At 36.0% G+C, this 18,023-nt stretch overlaps 1 protein-coding gene across 2 annotated transcripts in view; it reads left to right on the forward strand.

Moving 5' to 3' along the window:
* LOC148945224 (uncharacterized) overlaps positions 1 to 18,023 on the forward strand; it is a 275,072-nt gene that overhangs the window by 147,632 nt on the left and 109,417 nt on the right. Inside the window, exon 1 of one of the 2 annotated variants that reach the window (XM_089098744.1) lies at positions 4,539 to 4,965. The exons of the other annotated variant lie outside the window; for it this stretch is intronic. Coding sequence (XP_088954870.1) covers positions 4,595 to 4,965 — 371 coding nt within the window. The 5' untranslated portion in view covers positions 4,539 to 4,594. Of the gene's footprint in view, positions 1 to 4,538; positions 4,966 to 18,023 lie in introns of those variants that run through there. 2 annotated transcript variants of the gene reach the window in all.

Here is an 18,023-nt window from a genome sequence, read left to right on the forward strand (position 1 = left end):
GCAACTAGCCCCCCCCCCCACGCCCCTCATTCCCCCAAACACATCCAATCAAAATTTTGAGATTTTGTTTTTGAGAAAATTTTGAGAAAATTTGTTTTTGAGGAGGACACTCCCCCACAACCCTCAAGGCAAGGGTTTTAAGTTATACCCTGGGGGTCTATAAGGTTTTTATAGAAGACGGTGTCGTAGAAACTTCAAAAAAGGCTCATTCGATTAAAAATTCAAAGGGTTAGTGCTCTTTTTAATAGTCAAAAGTGATTTGAGGGTAACTAACCCCCCTCTCCGCCCACCTTTTCCCCAAACACATCTAATCAAAATTTTGAGACAGCCATTTTATTAAACGTAGTTTTAAGTTCTGGAAATTAGGTCTTTGAGGATGACAACTCCACCACAGCGCACAGAGCAAGAGTTGTAAGTTATGCTCTGGGGGCGTAAAAGGTTTTGTACAGAACATTATCGTATGAACTTCAGAGAGGGTCATTTGTTTGGGAATTGAAAGTTCTAGTTCACTTTTTAAGCGTCAAAAGATATTGGAGGGTAACCAGCTCCCCCCCCCCAAACCCTAGTTTCCCAAATGCATCCAATAAAAAATTTAAGATAGCAATTTTGTTAAAAATAGTTCAAAGATCATATAACAAAAATTCCGGTGTCGACACAACCCGCTAGGGCCTGGGAGCAGGCGTTGTAAGTTATGCCCTGGGGGCATATATGAGTGTTATGAAAGGGATGCTCGTATCAACTTCAAAGAGGGATCATTGATTGGAAATTGAAAGTTCTAGTTTACTTTTTAAGAGTCAAAAGAGATTGGAGGGCACCTAGCCCCCCCCCCTCCACGACCTTTTTTCCTCAAACCCATCCGATAAGAACTTTTTCTTAAATAGTTCAAAGACCATATAACAAAAACTCAGGGGTCAACACAGCCCCCCCAGGGCCCGAGGGCAGGTGTTGACAGTTATGCCCTTGGGGAATATATGGTACTTATTGAACGGATGCTCGTAAAAATTCAGAGATGGCTCATTTGATTGAAAATTGAAAGTTCTAGATAAGTTTTTTTGAGTCAAAAGATATTGGAGGGCAACTAGCCCCTCACGCCCCTTTTCCCCAAATGTATCCAATAGAAATTTTGAGATAGGCATTAAGTTAAAAATTTCCAAAGTCAGATAACAAAAACTCATGTGTCGTCACAACCCCCCAGGGCCCGGGGGCAGGCTTTGTAAGTTACGCCCTGGAGCATATATTGTTCGTATGAAAATGATCCTCGTATAAACTTCAGAGATGGCTCATTTGATTGGATAGTGAAAGTTCGAGCTCACTTTTTATTAGTCAAAAGAGATCCGAGGGCAGCTATCCCCCAACCCATCTGATGAAAATTTTTCAAATAGTTCAAAGGTCGGATAAGAAAAAATCCGGTGTCAATAGAACCCCCCAGGGCACAGGGGAAGGCGTTCTAAGTTATGCCCTAAGGCCATGTATGGTTCTTATGAAAGGGATTCTCGTATAAACTTCATAGAGGGCTCATTTGATTCGAAATTGAAAGTTCTAGTTCACTTTTTAAGAGTCCAGAGAGTTAAACTAGCCTCCCCCCACGCTCTTTTTTCCCCAAACCCGTCCGCTACAAATTTTGACATAGCCAGTGTTTTGGGAATTGTTCAAAAATTAGATAAAAACAACACCCCCCAGAGCCCGCGGGATTGGCGTTGTAAGTGTGTATCTGGGGGCATATATGGTTATTATGGAAGGGAGTATCATATGAACTTCAAAGAGGGCTCATGTGATTGGAAATTTAAATTTCTGGTTCATTGTTTAAGAGTCGAAATATATTCGAGGGCCCCTTGCCCCCCCCCCCTCCCCACACACACCCTTTTTTCCCCAAGACCATCCGATAAAATGTTTTTAATAGCCATTTCATTAAAAATAGTTCAAAGGTCAGATATGAAAAATTCCTGTGTCGACACAGGAATTCCGGAGGCAGGCGTTAGGAGTAATGCTCTAGGGGTATATATACTTCTTATGGAAGGGATGCTCGTATAAACTTCGGAGAGGGCTCATTTGATTTGAAATCTAAAGTTCTTGTTCCCTTTTTAATATTCAAAATATATGGGAAGGCAACTAGCCCCCCCCCCCCTCCTCCAAGTCCTGAGTGCATCATATAAAAATTTTGAGACAGACATTTTTTTAAAAATGGCTTTAACTCCTAATAACAAAAAACTCCGGTGTCGAAACAGCCCCCCCGGGCCCAGGGGTAGGCGTTGTAAGTTATAACCTGGGGACATATATGGTTGTTATGGAAGGGATGCTTGTATAAAATTCCTAGAGGGCTCATTTGATTGGAAATTGAAAGTTGTAATTCACTTTTTAAGAGTCAAAAGTGATCAGAGGGCAACTGGCCCCCAAGCCCTTTTTGCCCAAATACATCTGATAAAAAATTTGAGGTAGCTATTTTGTTAAAAATAGTTGAAAGATCATATAACAAAAACACCTTTACGTATGGTCATTTCGTTAAAAATAGTTCAGAGATCAGATAAGAAAAACTCCTGTGTTAACACAACCCCCCCCCCCTCAGGGCCGGGGAAGGCATTTTAAATATTGCTCTGGGGGCATATATGGTTCTTATGGAAGGTATGCTCGCAAAAATGTCAGAGAGGGTTCATTTGAATGGAAACTAAAAGCTGTAGTTCATTTTCTTAGAGTGAAAGATCAGAGGACAACCAGCCCCTCCCGTCCTCAATGCCTTTGGGTCTAACGGATGGATAAACCCATCCGATAAAAATTTCAGGTGACCAGTTTGTCAAAAATAGTACAACCATGAGATACTAAAACTCCATGGTCAACAAAGCCCCTCAGTATCCAGGGAAAGGCGCTGTAAGCTATACTCTGTGGACAAATACGGTACTTATATAATGGATACTTGCATAAACTTCAGAGAAGGCTCATTTGATTTAAAATAAAAAGCTCTAGTTCACTTTTAAAGAGTCATAAGAGACCGAAGCTTAATCTAGTCCCCCCACGCCCTTTCTCCCCAAACCCATCCGATAAAAATTTTGAGATAGCATTTTTGTTAAAAATAGTTCAAACATCTGATAATAAAAGCTCCGAGGTTGACACAAACCCATTTTTTCACTTTGATATTGTTACTTTGATATCAGTTTTGATACTTTGATGAATATTTGATTTTTTTTTAAGTTTTATTTTGAAATAAGGAATTTTTAAAAACTTGAAATTTTTTGCAGTCAAAACGAACAAAAACTAATTAAAAAAAACTTTCCGAAAAATAAGTTTTTAAAATAAAATTAAAGGCATTTTTAAACTTAAGATCAGAAGATACAAATACCTTTTAAAATTAAAACTCAAAACGACCAGAAATTACTATTAAAGAATAAATGAAACCCAAAATGAGCAGAAATTAAATAAGCAATCATAGCAAAAACATACAACAAGTAATAATATAAATGAATAAATAGATCTTAAAGTGAGTATTGCTTAGATTGAATATGAATATCAAGCTTAAAATGCAAAAAAAAATTTTCCTATTGAACTATAAATGAAACTTAAAACGAAAAGAAATTAAATAAACAATCAATGCAAACAAACATACAATAGATATTAATGTAAATTAATAAATAAATCTTAAAACGAGTGAAACTTAAATTGAATATGCAAATCAAGCTTGAAACGAACAAAAATCACCACAAACAAGAGTTTGGGTATGACCTCCTTCTCTCCCTGTAAAAGTCTAAAACCTACTGCGTCATTGGCGCTTGACAAAATGTGCATGCTTGATCGATTGGTAGATTTTTGTTTTAATTACTTATTCTGTTTTTATTTATTTTTTAAATGGTTGATATTTGGTTTTCTCACTTGCAGAAATAGATGGTAATTATGACTTTTTATTTATTTGTTGCTTGATTTTGGGAGCCTATCACCAAACTTCCTCGATCGACAACTGGCTGTTAATAGGAACCGAATTGTTTTTGTTTTATTCATGAATTATGTTACGATTTTGAAACAAAAAGTGACTTGCATACTTTTTGCCACCTTCTTCATGATGAATCATTATTTCCAAATTTTGTATTCAACATATTTAATGTTTGGTAGATACCGTAGTTAGTGCTAAAATCTTTGCAAAAAGGGAGAAAGATCTGGTTTTCATCTTGCGCGGAAGCCAGAAACAATTATTGTGAAAAATGTGTTTCTGAGCATTGCTAGCCGGCTTCCTTTAACTTCTCGTTAATCACCTGAAGTGCAATGTGCATCTAAAAATCCTATTCATTTATCAAAAAAATGACAGCAAATGTTGGATACACATCCAAATTAGGAATCTTCTAGTTTCTTGCTCTTATAAAAGAAGCCGACCTCGATCTGGACTTATGCAGCTCGTGATCCATATATCAATTTTATTTTTACAACATTCATTTGTGATTGGTTAGTAATTTTGCTCCCGAAGCTGCTTCTTTAGTAGTTGCCTCTTCGAGAATTTTTCCAGAGGAATGTTCTCTCCAGCAGTATGGAGGAAGCATATGCGCTGTGAGCTTTGAAAATACAGCCCTCATATGGAATAAGTCCTCAGTCGTGCTTGTAATATGCAAAGTTAAACATGGCGACAATACGAGAGTTACAGCATGCTTTAGCAGTGAGGACGGAAGAGTTGAGAGAATACGATGCCGTTGTGAAAAGACTAAAGAAGCAAATTGTTGATAAGGAAAATTTGATATCTCAATTGAGGAATGAACTGGATAAATATAGACAAGTTTTGAGATCGCCCACTTTGGCAACTAAGTTTCAGCATGTCAGAATTGAAGAGAATGGATTGTATATTAATCCGGATGCACCTTGGAGGAAAACGAACGGTGTTTTGAATGGAGAAGCAAGGGTCAAAAGACAGGCTATTTCTGCAGAACCTCTTAGTATGACGATGCTCAATGACATAAGGGAAGTTGGAATTAAAAAGGTTCCAAAATCACAGAGGTAGGAATACATCAACAAATTTAATGTTTCTGCCTCTTCCCACGTTTTTTAAATTTATTATGGGGAATTTGACGAATACACTAAATGCTCTGAGTGAAAATAAAAGTTTTTCCCATTTCAAAACCACGATAAAGAAACCCCTTCCCCCTTTCCTGTTTTTGTAGTGTCTGACAGAAGGTACTCAATATCTTTATCGTTTGATTAAGTTTAGTTCATAAGCTGTAGTTCTTCTTTTTCTATTATTCGAAGGTGACACAAATTTTTAATTCTGAAAGGGGCATTGCATTTTAATTAGAAATTTTGTCTTCACAGTGAGTGTAAAATCCACACTTGTTTTTGTTTTTTTTTCATTTTTTATGCGTTGTATATTTACTGTATTAAAATCTAAATATACATTCCGCTGTCGCGGTCCTTGGTTACCATGGGTAAACCAGCAATTAAGACACTTTGGCAAAAATATTTGAAATTGCGGAATTTGACTGAATTTTCTGTTTTTGTCAGTTAATTGTTCCATTACATTCCATCTAAAACTGAAAGATAGCGGTACAAGCATAGTGATTAGTGAATCATCAACGTCTGTAATGTAGAACAAAATCTGCCCAGCAATTTACAATGGGACACTAATAACAAGTGCAGCAACTTTGTCAAACCCATGCCCATGAATAGGTGTGTTTTGCTTTGTAAACTTCAATTTGCTTTATCTAAGTTGTTTAAAATCTCCTGAATTGTTTGTGTTTTTGGCTAAAGAAGAGAATTAGAAGTACCAATTATTTGCCGTAGTATTTATGTACATTGCTAATTCTTAGATGTCTCCTTACGTAATTCTAATACTACCTTTCTACTAAGATAGGTGCATTTTGAGGAATGCAGATTTGCAGAAAAAAACACATTTACTTTTTTTTTAGGAAGATATTTACTTTTGTTTCTTTTCTTTTTTTTTTAAACTAATGCATAACATGGATGTGAAAACTTGTGGAGAAGACATTCGAACATACCAAATAAGTAGCTCTTCTTTGGTGCAAACGACATGTTCCGAAATAAATAAGAGTTCCGAATAGGGACATGTCCTTTTATTATACAGTGAAAAAAAAATATAAACAAAGGCTCTAAATATTTCGATGACACGGTCGGTCATTATCATCAGTAGAGTTACTAGCGTATCAAAATTAAAACAATCTGTGTTTATACTAAACAAAATAATCACTTCAGGATCAAAGCAAGTTGCCTGTCCATTGACTTAAAAAGTTCACTAACTGTTCTGGAATTGTGTAATACTGTGTTGAATAAAGGTGGTACAATTTTCTTCAAAAATGTAGGTCAAAGCAGGTTACCGGTCCATTGACTTAGAAAGTTCACTAACTGTTCTTGAATTATGTAATATTGCGTTGAATATTGTTCTAATTAAAAATGAAATATTGCTGATTCTACAGTTGGTCATCATCATCAGTAGAGTTACTAATGTATCAAAATTAAAACAAAATGTATTTATACTAAACAAAATAATCACTTCAGGGTCAATACCAACAACATGTTCCAAATTTTCTATGAGTAATCCTCTCGGATTTTGTCGATTGAAATGTTTGCAGTAAATGCGAATTAAGAAGAAAATACAGAGACTTGAAAATGCTATAGAAATCTGTAATCGAGGGGTTGCCGACTGTCAGAAATTACGTACACCATGTGGCGCATGTCAAGCGTGGCAGAACTCTGCCAAACGTAGTGGGAACTCTGCCAAGCGTGGTAGAACTGTGGCAAGCATGATAGAACTGTGCCATGCATGGTGGGACTGTGCAGCACACGTGGTGCCTTGAGATCTACACCAGGTGACGGAAGTGGGTAACCCTCATCCTTCTCATCCTTTCAAATTTCTCAGGAAAATTTCTCAGGTAATTTCTCAGGAAAACTTTTAGCACATCTTCCCCAGACGCTCGAAGCACCCACACTTCAGAGCCATACTTGACTACCGTGATTACCTTGGCTGCCATCGTTCGAATCTTAGTTCGCAGAATTATCCCCCTACTTTTCCAAATTTTTCGAAATGCGAAACGACCCTACGCGTTCACTATTCTACTTTTAAATCCTCACTGTAGTCTTCATCTTTTCTAACATTACTACCTAGGTAAGGGAAGCTATCCACTTGATCGGTGATTTTGTTGCCAAGACCATCTCTTCATCGTAGTTTGTTCCTAGTCTAAGTGACCTAGTCTTCTAACCGTTAATTTTCAAACCTATTCTTGGGCATAGAACTCTCAAAATATCCAAAAATTAATTCATACTAACTCCTAATTTCACACCGAAGCGGCTACTAACCTTACTTCCTACCTTAGCCGCAGCTATATCTCTCGTAGATAGCACAAGTCATTTTAATATACTTATCCTGTATGCTATACAAGGAGAATACCTTTGCTAAAGTTTTCTACCAGTCGAATCTGCTGCTCATAATCTATAAAATTGAGGATTAAAGGGTTTGATGATTCAGATACTTCTCGACTATTAATCCAAGAGTAGAAATTTGTCCGACGCATCCTCTCCTTCCTAAAATCACATTGTTCTTCTGTTAAAGCTTTATCTACAACATCTCTTAGTCTAATAAGTATCGTCATGCCTAGTAGTTTTTTTCTTACAGAAATCAAGCTAATATCTGTATAATTACTACATTCACTCTTATCACCTTTCTTATAAAGCAGTTGAATTGAAGTTCTTCTAAAATCAACAGGTACTTCCCCTTTTTCAAAAATCATATTCACACCACTCGGTAATTTATCTCTAACTTCCTAACCACCATATTTCATAAATTCAGAATACCAAGCTCTCAGGACCTGTGGCCTTATTATTTTTCAATCTTTTTCAGTACTTTCTCTTAGCTCATACTCGCGAAATAAATCTTTCCTCATTTCTAAATTTTCAAAAATGTGGCCTTTCTTTTCTATATAATCTACAACTTTATCACGGTTTTACACATTCTCGCAATGTTCTGGTCATGTCTCTTTAACACTTTCCTTATCATTAATTGAAACACCGCTCCTTTCTTGAAGTGGGACAAGTCCAGATATTCAACTGGTCTTAGAAAGCTCCTCTAAAAATTTTTCTGCTTGAACTTATTAACGTCATAATTATCTGGAAGGTTGTCACCATTTCTTTATTTCAGCTTTCAATTAACTCAAGAGAACAGAGACTTCTAGCTGATGATCTTTACTTTTAACATCAGTAAGTAGAATTAGTAGTAGCCTTAGCTTTAGTAGCAATAGTAGTAGTCGCAGTAGTAATGGTGGTAGTAGTAGGAGTAGTAGTGGTAGAAGTAGTAGTAGTAGTAGAATGCAAATATTACCGTTGGGTTAGTCAAACATCCCCCACAACAAGCCCTGTGAATTTCAACTTCACACACCAGGTCGTTTCTAAGATATCGCTGATACGCCATCTAGACATCCTGCATGCAGAGGGCGTGTTTTGATTCAATTTACACCCCCCCCCCCTCAATATTTCCTGAAACTTTCATCTTCATACAGTTTACCTTAGTTGTAATATAAGTCGCAGCGGTACTCTTCTGAAATACAGGACACGTGCGAGAAGTGAAGTTTGGTTAATGTTAATGAAAAAAAACAAATTAGGATGAAAATATAATATTTTATAAACAAATTTGGGCTTTATATTTGCACATTGGGGGGGGGGGGGTAAAGCAAATCATATATTAAATACGTAACCTAACAAAACCTAGCTATCCTTTAGTCCCCCTAAACCCCAAAAAAACTAAAGCTTTCATCTTTGTCACGGACTGAGCAATATCTCACTATACAGCGAAAACCTGTCTATCAATACCGGCTTTCAGATTTCAATGCAGCCTTTCTTTCGTGTGTACTGTATTTCAGAAGAGTAACATCGCAGTTATACTTAACTTGGACAAAATTATATTTAACTTATGTCGGCTCGTAACCCTAAAACCGGGGCACTCCCTTGTGCAGCGCAATTTTTCCATTTCAACCCCCCCCCCCCCCTCCGTGGTGCCAAACCCATTTGTTGCTGGATCGAATCAGTTTTTCTTCTTCTTTTGCTCTTAGACTGATTGCTTTCTCCGTCCAATTTATTACTTTCTTTATACACAATGCTGTTGATGGCACCCTTTCTTCTTTTCGTATTTCGGTTAAATATTTCTTTTAGACGTTCTAAATTTCTTTAATTTCACTTTTCATGCATTTATCTTTTATTATTCGACTCTGAATCCAAAATCGGTTCTATGGCTATTTTGATAGTAGCATTTCAAATCAGTTTGGTGTTTTCTCTTTTTACACTCTTATACATTCAGCATTAGTAGTATTAACGCTCTATTCGCAATGTTCTCCTAGATTCTTCGTCACAAATACTTTGGTTCCTAAGCTATGATTAGTCAAGTAAAACTAATCCATAGAGATGACAATTTTGGCTTCCATTTAAGCAATATCTGACATAATTGGAGTTTTGATATAATAAGCCATTTACTTCTGTCTCGGTTATTTTATCTGGGTTTTGTAAATGAGATACCTTTTTCTGCTTTTATTTATTTAGATATTTTAAGTATCTGTTTTCACGGAATAAACATACCGAGGAATGGAAGAGTGGAATTAAAAAAAAGAAAATATAGGGAAACCTTGAGTATAACAATTATCAGTAATTCCCAAAACTTACTAAAAACAGGAAAGTTACCCGTGACTCAGTAGAGTGCTATTTCGTGGTTTTGTTTCAAAAGTTTTTTTTTTTTTTTTTTTTTTTTTTTTTTTTTTTTTTTATCGAATGTCATTTTTAAAGGTGAGATTGGGTATACAATTTTAGCAACTTTATGGCTAAATTCAGGTGTTTTACATTATTTTTTCTTCTTTTTGGGAAAGCTTTTCAATGTAGCTTCGAATTCTTAGTAATTCATAAATAGAATCAGATATTATTTGGTTGATTTTCTTCTGTTCTAGACAAAATAAGTTTAAAAATTTATTACGTAAAAAAAAAAAAATGTGAATACCTTTTGAAACATATCATACAATTTTTATGCACAAGACAACTATTCTAATCAACCAGAAGTTTTGTTTTAGATCAAAACCCCTCAGTTTTTATAAAAAAGAAACAAACACATTTAGAAAAATGATTGCTCGAAAACTATAGTTGATGGGAAAATTCTGATCACGTGTTCGATTTCAGCATAGAACTTCCTATACAATCGCAAACTTTTTGAAACAGCAACGAAAGTTTGATTTTATTGCCGGGTGTTGCTGCATTGCACAGCAACATGACGATCTTTCGGTTTTTTCCGTCATTAATTAAAAAAAACTTTTTCCACAAAATAAGTTTTTAAAAGAAAAGTAAAGAACTCCATTAAATAAAAAATGAGCAAAAATAAAATCAAATAATCTACCAAGCGTGGAACTACCACAAATCAGCATCGATAAATAAATGAAACCCATAACGAACAGAAATCACAATAAATAACCGAGTCAAACTCAAACTAGCAGAAATTAACATAAGTTGGGCTCAAAACCCCTACGCTTTCCCAAGGCCAGAACATAATTTGTACTTTACTGAAAAAAATATAAATGTTTTTTTTATAACTTAAATAAATCAAATAATATTAACATTTTGATTACTAAATATCAGTATATGTATATTAAACTGACAATGCACATTGATTTGTATTTTTTTCAATAAAGCGCAAATTATGTTCCTGCCTTGGGATGGCTTAGGTGTTTTGAGCCCAACTTATGTTAATTTCTGCTTGTTTTGAGTCTGACTCGGTTATTTATTGTTATTTCTGTTCTTTTTGGGTTTCGTTTATTTATCGATGCTGATTTGTGGTAATTTCACCCTTGGTAGATTATTTGATTTTATTTTTGCTCATTTTTTGTTTATCGGAGTTCTTTATTTTTCTTGGAAAACTGATTTTGTGAAAAAAGTTTTTTAAATTAATTTCTGTTCGTTTTATATTAACATAGTCTTTTCAGAGAAAAAAAAACTTTAAATCTATTCGTTTATTTTAAGAATTTATAGTTTGGCCTGCTATTTGTATGCTGGAGAAATATTTTCAGCAACATTTAACAACATACACCCTCTTAAAAATCTGGACACAAATAGTAGTGTTTAATTTAGTTTCATACCTCCTCTAGTTGACCTGAAATGGAAAACTTGATATCATTCGCAAAAAAATCTGTTTACTTTCTTTGATAGATTGGATACACTTACGCTATTTTGATTTGGTTAAATCTTAAGAGCAGAAGCAGCCCCAAAAGTTTGAACATAATGCCCTCAGTCGTTCTTGGGATACTGCTGAGATGCCTTATTGGGAATTGGAATTAACACAGTGAATTTTGACTTAATCTTAAGGAAACATTCAGTTTTTAAAAATTCATGAGGACGGATGTATGGTCGTAATTGGGGGATTAGCTGTACTCCAATCACTTCCCTTCAAGAATATTGAAAGGGGCATTAGCAGCTTCTGTTTTCAATCAAATAAGCCCATGACAAATTTCTTACAACAACTCCTGCAATACGAAGCGCCCAGGTCTAAAAAAAATAAAATAATAATAAAAAAAAAAAAAATACATTATACCCACATCGATCTCTACTGTAATTAAATAAAAAAAAAAAGTTTTTTAAACTGAAAGTAAGGAGCAGCATTAAAACTTAAAACAAACAGAAATTAGGCCTTATATGACAGGGGCTGTACCCTCTCACAACGCTTTGATCTTTACGCTAAATGTTTTTAGTGTTTTAAAAAATAAATGTTTGAGAAAGAGTAAAATTTTATCATAAATAGCAAGGTGTTGTGGAGGGGATAGGCCCTTTCACATACGGAATAATTTCTGTTAGTTTTAAGTTTTAATGTTGCTCCTTACTTTCAGTTTAAAAAACTTGTTTTTTTTATTTAATTTCTGATCGTTTTTTAGTTAATGCAGCTTTTATTTGCATAAAAATTTTACTTTTCTTTTGCTAAATGGATGTCTTCACAAATTAAGTTACACAACTAACTTCTATATTCGTATATTTTTCTTCTGGCAAAAAATACAAAGTTGCAGATTTTTGCACATATGAGCTTGAAACCTATGTAATAGGGTTTTCTGATACGCTGAATCTAACGGTGTGATTTTCATTAAGATTCTTTCACTTGTAGGGGATGTTTCCCCCTCTTTAAAAAATCGAGTAAATTTTCTCAGGCTCGTAGCCTTTGATGAGTAATACTAAACTTAATAAAATTTATATATTTAGAATCAGCATTATAAACCCATTCTTTTGATACATATATTGACATCAAAATTCCATTTTTAAAAGTTTCGATTACTATTGAGCCGTATCGCTTGTTTTTTTATTGTTTTTTTTTATTACTTGTATGTTATTACGTATATGAGGGGGGTGTCCCCGGAGTACAAAACAACCACGAGAAGTTAAAAGTTAAAAAAAAATTTTATTAACAAACCGCTGAATCACAAAGGCCGTTTAATTAGAATAGATAGCTCTTTTGAAAGCAATAAAAAAAATTGTAGCGTAAAGAGCGAGGTATTGACTTGGGGGAGAACCCCCTCACATACTTTATAATTTCTGTTCGTTTTAAGTTCTAATATTCCTTCTTACGTATCAGTTGAAATGTAATTATTCTGTATATGAAAGGGGCTGTCCCCTCCTCAACGCCTCACTCTTTACGCTAAAGTTTTTTATTGTTTTAAAAAATAAAGTTGTGAGACAGAGTCAAACTTTAGCGTAAAGAGCGAGGCGTTGAGGAGGGGACAGCCACAAACCCCTGAATCACAAAGGCCGTTTAATTAGAATAGATAGCTCTTTTGAAAGCACTAAAAAAAACTGTAGCGTAAAGAGCGAGGTATTGACTTGGGGGAGAACCCACTCACATAAGTTATAATTTCTGTTCGTTTTAAGTTCTAATATTCCTTCTTACATTTCAGTTGAAATGTAATTATTCCGTATATGAAAGTCCCTTCCTCAACGCCTCGCTTTTTATACTAAAGTTTTTTATTGTTTTAAAAAATTAAGTTATGAGACAGAGTCCAACATTAGCGTAAAGAGCGATGCTTTGAAGAGAGGACAACCCCTTTCATATACGGAATGGTTTCTGTTCATTCTAAATTTTAATGTCGCTCCTTACTTTCAGTTAACAAAACTTGTTTTTTTTATTTAATTTCTGATCGTTTTTAGTTAATGCAGCTTTTATTTGCATAAAAATTTTACTTTTCTTTTGCTAAATGGATATCTTTACAAATTAACTTACGTAACTAACTTCTATATTCGTATCTTTTTCTTCTGGCAAAAAATACAAAGTTGCAGATTTTTGCAGATATGAGCTTGAAACCTATGTAATAGGGTTTTCTGATACGCTGAATCTGACGGTGTGATTTTCATTAAAATTCTTTCACTTGTAGGGGATGTTTCCCCCTCTTTAAAAAATCGAGTAAATTTTCTCAGGCTCGTAGCCTTTGATGAGTAATACTAAACTTAATAAAATTTATATATTTAGAATCAGCATTATAAACACATTCTTTTGATACATTTATTGACATCAAAATTCCATTTTTAAAAGTTTCAATTACATTTAAGCCATATCGCTTGTTTTTATTGTTTTTTTTTATAACATGTATGTTATTACGTATACGAGGGGGTTCTCTCCTGTGTCAATACGACGCCTTTTACGCTAAAAGTTAAAAAAAAATTTGTTTCACAAACCCCTGAATCACAAAGGCCGTTTAATTGGAATAGATAGCTCTTTTTAAAGCACTATAAAAAGGTGTAGCGTAAAGCGCTAGGTATTGCGTTGGGGTACAACCCCCTCACATACGTTATAATTTCTGTTCGTTTTAAGTTATAATATTCCTTCTTACATTTCAGTTGAAAAAACTTGTTTTTTTTTTATTTAATTTCTGATCGTTTTTTAAATAATGCTTGAAAATCCAGCACCGCTTCATAGAAATTTCCGTTACCTCAAAGAAACATCCTCCACGGAAAAATTCTCCCGAGTACCCCCTCCTCTAGCCCCCCCCCCCGCCACAAAAAATCCGTCCAGAAAAAGGTTTTATACATCCCCATAACCAAAAAATAAAGCGTGCAAGACCGGCGCCCCCTTCATGGCAATTTCCCTTCCCCCATGAAAAATTCCTTCATGAAAAGATCCTCCAACATAACCACCGACCCACCCTTCCCAACCACAAACAGAAAAAAAAAACCAGAAAAAATCTGTATACTTACCAAAAACCAAAACTATATGTTAACATTGGGTAAAGTTCATAACTTTTAGCCCTCCCTCTGGGAACTTCGGGGGATTAAGTCATCCTAAAAGACATATTTATCATAGTTTCGACCATGCTGAAAAAAATGGCTATCTCAAAATTTTGTTCGGGTGACTTTGGGAAAAAAAATAAGCGTGGGAGGGGGCCTAGTTGCCCTCCATTTTTCTCAGTCACTTAAAAAGGGCACTAGAACTTTTAATTTCCGTTCCAATGAGCCCTCCCACGTTTTTCTTGGACCAATGGTTCTATACTACCACCCCTGGGTAAAAAAAAACAAAAAACCAAAAAAAAAATAAAAAACCACGCATCCGTGATGTTTCTTCTGGTAAAAAATGGAAAATTTCACATTTTTATAGATAGGAGCTTGAAACCTCTACAGTAGGGTTCTCTGATACGCTGAATATGATGGTGTGATTTTCATTAAGGTTCTATAACTTTTAGGGGGTTTTTCACCCTTTTTTTGAAAATCAGCCAAATTTTCTCAGGCACGTAACTTTTGATGGGTAGCACTAAACTTGATGAAAGTTATATATTTGAAATCAGCATTGAAATCTTATTCTTTTTATATATCTATTGGTATCAAAAACCTGTTTTCTAGAGTTTCGGTTACCATTGAGCCGGGTCGCTCCTTACTTACAGTTCGTTACCACGAACTGTTTGAAAATGTCAAGCCTTCCAATCACTTTCGACTATTAAAAAGGGCACTAAGCCTTTCGATTTTCAATCGAATGAGCCCTTTTTGAGTTTCTACGACAACACGTCCTATAAACACCTTTTATGCCCCCAGGGCATAAATTACCACTCTTACCCTAAGGGCTGTAAGGGTGGTTGTCATCCACTAAGACCTAATTTCCAGAACTTTCAACTACGTTAAACAAAATGGCTATCTCAAAATTTTGATTGGATGTGTCTCGGAAAATAGTGGGCGTGAGAGGGGCGTTAGTCTTTCTTTAATCACTTTCAACTATTAAAAAAGGCACTAGCCCTTTCAATTTCCAATCAAATGAGCCCTTTTGAAGTTTCTACGACAACGCTTTCAATAAAAACCTTATATGTTCCCAGGGGATAACTTACAACCTTGCCCTGGGGGCCGGGGGGTTGTCATCCTCACAGACCTAATTTCCGGAACTTTCTACTACGTTGAACAAAATGGCTATCTGAAAATTTTAAATTGGATGTGCTTGGGGGAATTGTGGGCGTGAGAGGGGGTTTAGTTACCGTCCAATCACTTTCAACTATTGAAAAGGGCACTAGCCCTCTCAATTTCCTGATCTCAATTTCCTGATCTCAATCTCAATTTCCTCTCAATTTCCCAATTTCCTGAATGAACCCCTTTTGAAGGTTTTATGACAACTTTATCATTAAAAACCTTATATGCCCCCAGGGCATAACTTAAAAACTTTGCCCTGGGGACTCTTGGGGGTTTGTCATCCTTAAATACATAATTTACAGAACTTTCAACTACGTTGAACAAAATTGCTATCTCTAAACTTTGATTGTATGTGCTTGGGGAAATGGTGGGTGTGAAAGGGGGGTTAATTACTCTCCACTCATTTTCGACTATTAAAAAGGGCAATTTCAATTTCCAATCAAATGAGCCCCCTTTTGAAATTTCTACAACAACTTTCTATATAAACCTTATATGCCCCCAGGGCATAACTTACAACCCTTGCACTGATAGCTCTGACGGGGTTATCATCCTAAAAGACCTAATTTTCAGAACTTTCGACTACGTTGAACAAAATGGATATCTCAAAATTTCGATTGGATGTGTTTGGGGAAATTGTGGGCGTGAGAGGGGGGTTAGTTACCCTTCAATCACTTTTGACTAATAAAAGGCCACTAGCCCTTTCAATTTTCAACTGAATGAGCCCTTTTTGATGTTTTTACAACATCGCTTTCTCAGCTACCATTCTTGGGAGACATCTGACTGTTTATAAGTGACCATGGAATTCCTGTGTTGTTTTAAAGTCACTTTTCTGTGAATATGCAGCGTGGCTGCAGAGTGTACCTGGCGTCGATAAATCACATCAGTCCAGTTTTTGTCAGGAAAAAATTACTCAGTGATAATTTATTGCTCCCGCTAGCAATTTGCGCTTCTAGGTCCGGGCCTAGGGACCTAGTGGTAAATCCAGGCCTGAGCGTGCACTTCCTTTTGGTGAATTGACTTTCCCTTTAAGCCCTCTCTGAAAGTTCCAACTTAATACACAAATCCCTTTTTGAGATTTGCCATTTTGAAAATCTGAATGCACATAGTGTCTTTTGATTTAGTCATTCTGTCAAATTTTCAACTTAATATGCGTACCCTTAATAGTGCTAGTTTAATAGTAACAGAGGTCTTAGTAGGAGCAGTAGAAGTAATAATAGTGTTGAATTAATAGTAGTAGCAGCAGTATTAATAGCAGTAGTAGCAGGTAGATGCTCCAGAAGTTTAGTCTTGATACGCTAAGCTGTTCCCAAAAAAAATTACTGATATACCTGTATCATCAATCTGTATGTTATTGCAAGTTACTAATTGTTAAAATTTTAAGGTTTTTATAGAAGGGATGATCCTAAAAACTTTGAAGGAGGCTCATTCGATTGGAAATTGAAAGTTCAAGTTCAATTTCGAAGAATCAAAGGTAATCACAGGACAATCAGCCTTTCCCTCTTAACCGCCACCCCCCCCCCCAATACATACGATCAAAATAAAAATAAACATTTTGTTCAAAATAGTCTGAAAATCAAATAACTATGCCTTTGGGGTTAACAACCCCACCAGCAGCATCTGGGGCAAGGGCTGTAAGTTAAGTTAGTTGCTCATTGCTAACAAATAAGGTTTTTGTGGAAAAAATTTTGCATGAACTTTTTTTTTGGGGGGGGGGGCTCATTCGATTGGAAATCAAAATTCTAGTGCACTTTTCCAGAGTTAAAAGTGATCGGAGGGCTTCCACCCCACCCTATTTTTCCCCCAAATACATCCGATCTAAATTTTGGGACGGCCATTTTATTTAAAACAGTTCAAAGGTTAAATAACTATACCATAGTTAAATAACTATGGTTCATAACCCTTTTGTGTTTTACCCAATATAAGTGCGGTGGTTGAGTTGTACGAGGGTTCAGTTACACGAGGGTTCAGTTGCACGGTGGTTCAGTTACACGAGGGTTCAGTTGCACGGGGGTTCAGTTGCACGGTGGATCAGTCGCACGGGGGTTCAGTTACACGGGGGTTTAGTTACATGGGGGTTTAGTTACTTGAGGATTCAGTTAAATGGGGTTGAGTTGCACGGGGGTTCAGTTGCACGGGGGTTCAGTTGCACTGTGGTTCAATTGCACGGTGGTTCAGTTGTACGGTGGTTCAGTTGCACGGGGGTTCAGTTACACGCACACCGTGTTTGGGGGAATGGTGGGCTACTTGCCCTACAATCACTTTTGACTATTAAAAAGGGCACTAGCCCTTTGAATTTCCAATCGAATGAGCCCTTTTTCAAGTTTCTACGACAACGCCTTCTATAAAAACTTTATATGCCTCCAGGGCATAACTTAAAACCCTTGCCCCGAGGGTTATGGGGGAGTGTCCTCCTCAAAAAGATATTTTCTATCAGGAAATCAACTACACTGAACAAAATGGCTATCTCAAAATTTTGAGGGGATGTGTTTGGGGGAATTATGGGCCTGGGGGGGGGGGCTAGTTGCCCTCTAATCACTTTCGACTATTGAAAAGGGCACTAGCCCTTTGAATTTCCAGTCGAATGGGCCTTTTTTGAAGTTTCTACGACAACGCCTTCTATAAAAACTTTATATGCCCCCAGGGCATAACTTAAAACCCTTGCC

The sequence above is a fragment of the Artemia sp. Qi Xiang Cuo genome, chromosome 13 (genome assembly GCF_049724085.1).
Source record: "Artemia sp. Qi Xiang Cuo chromosome 13, ASM4972408v1, whole genome shotgun sequence".
NCBI lineage: Eukaryota > Metazoa > Arthropoda > Branchiopoda > Anostraca > Artemiidae > Artemia > Artemia sp. Qi Xiang Cuo.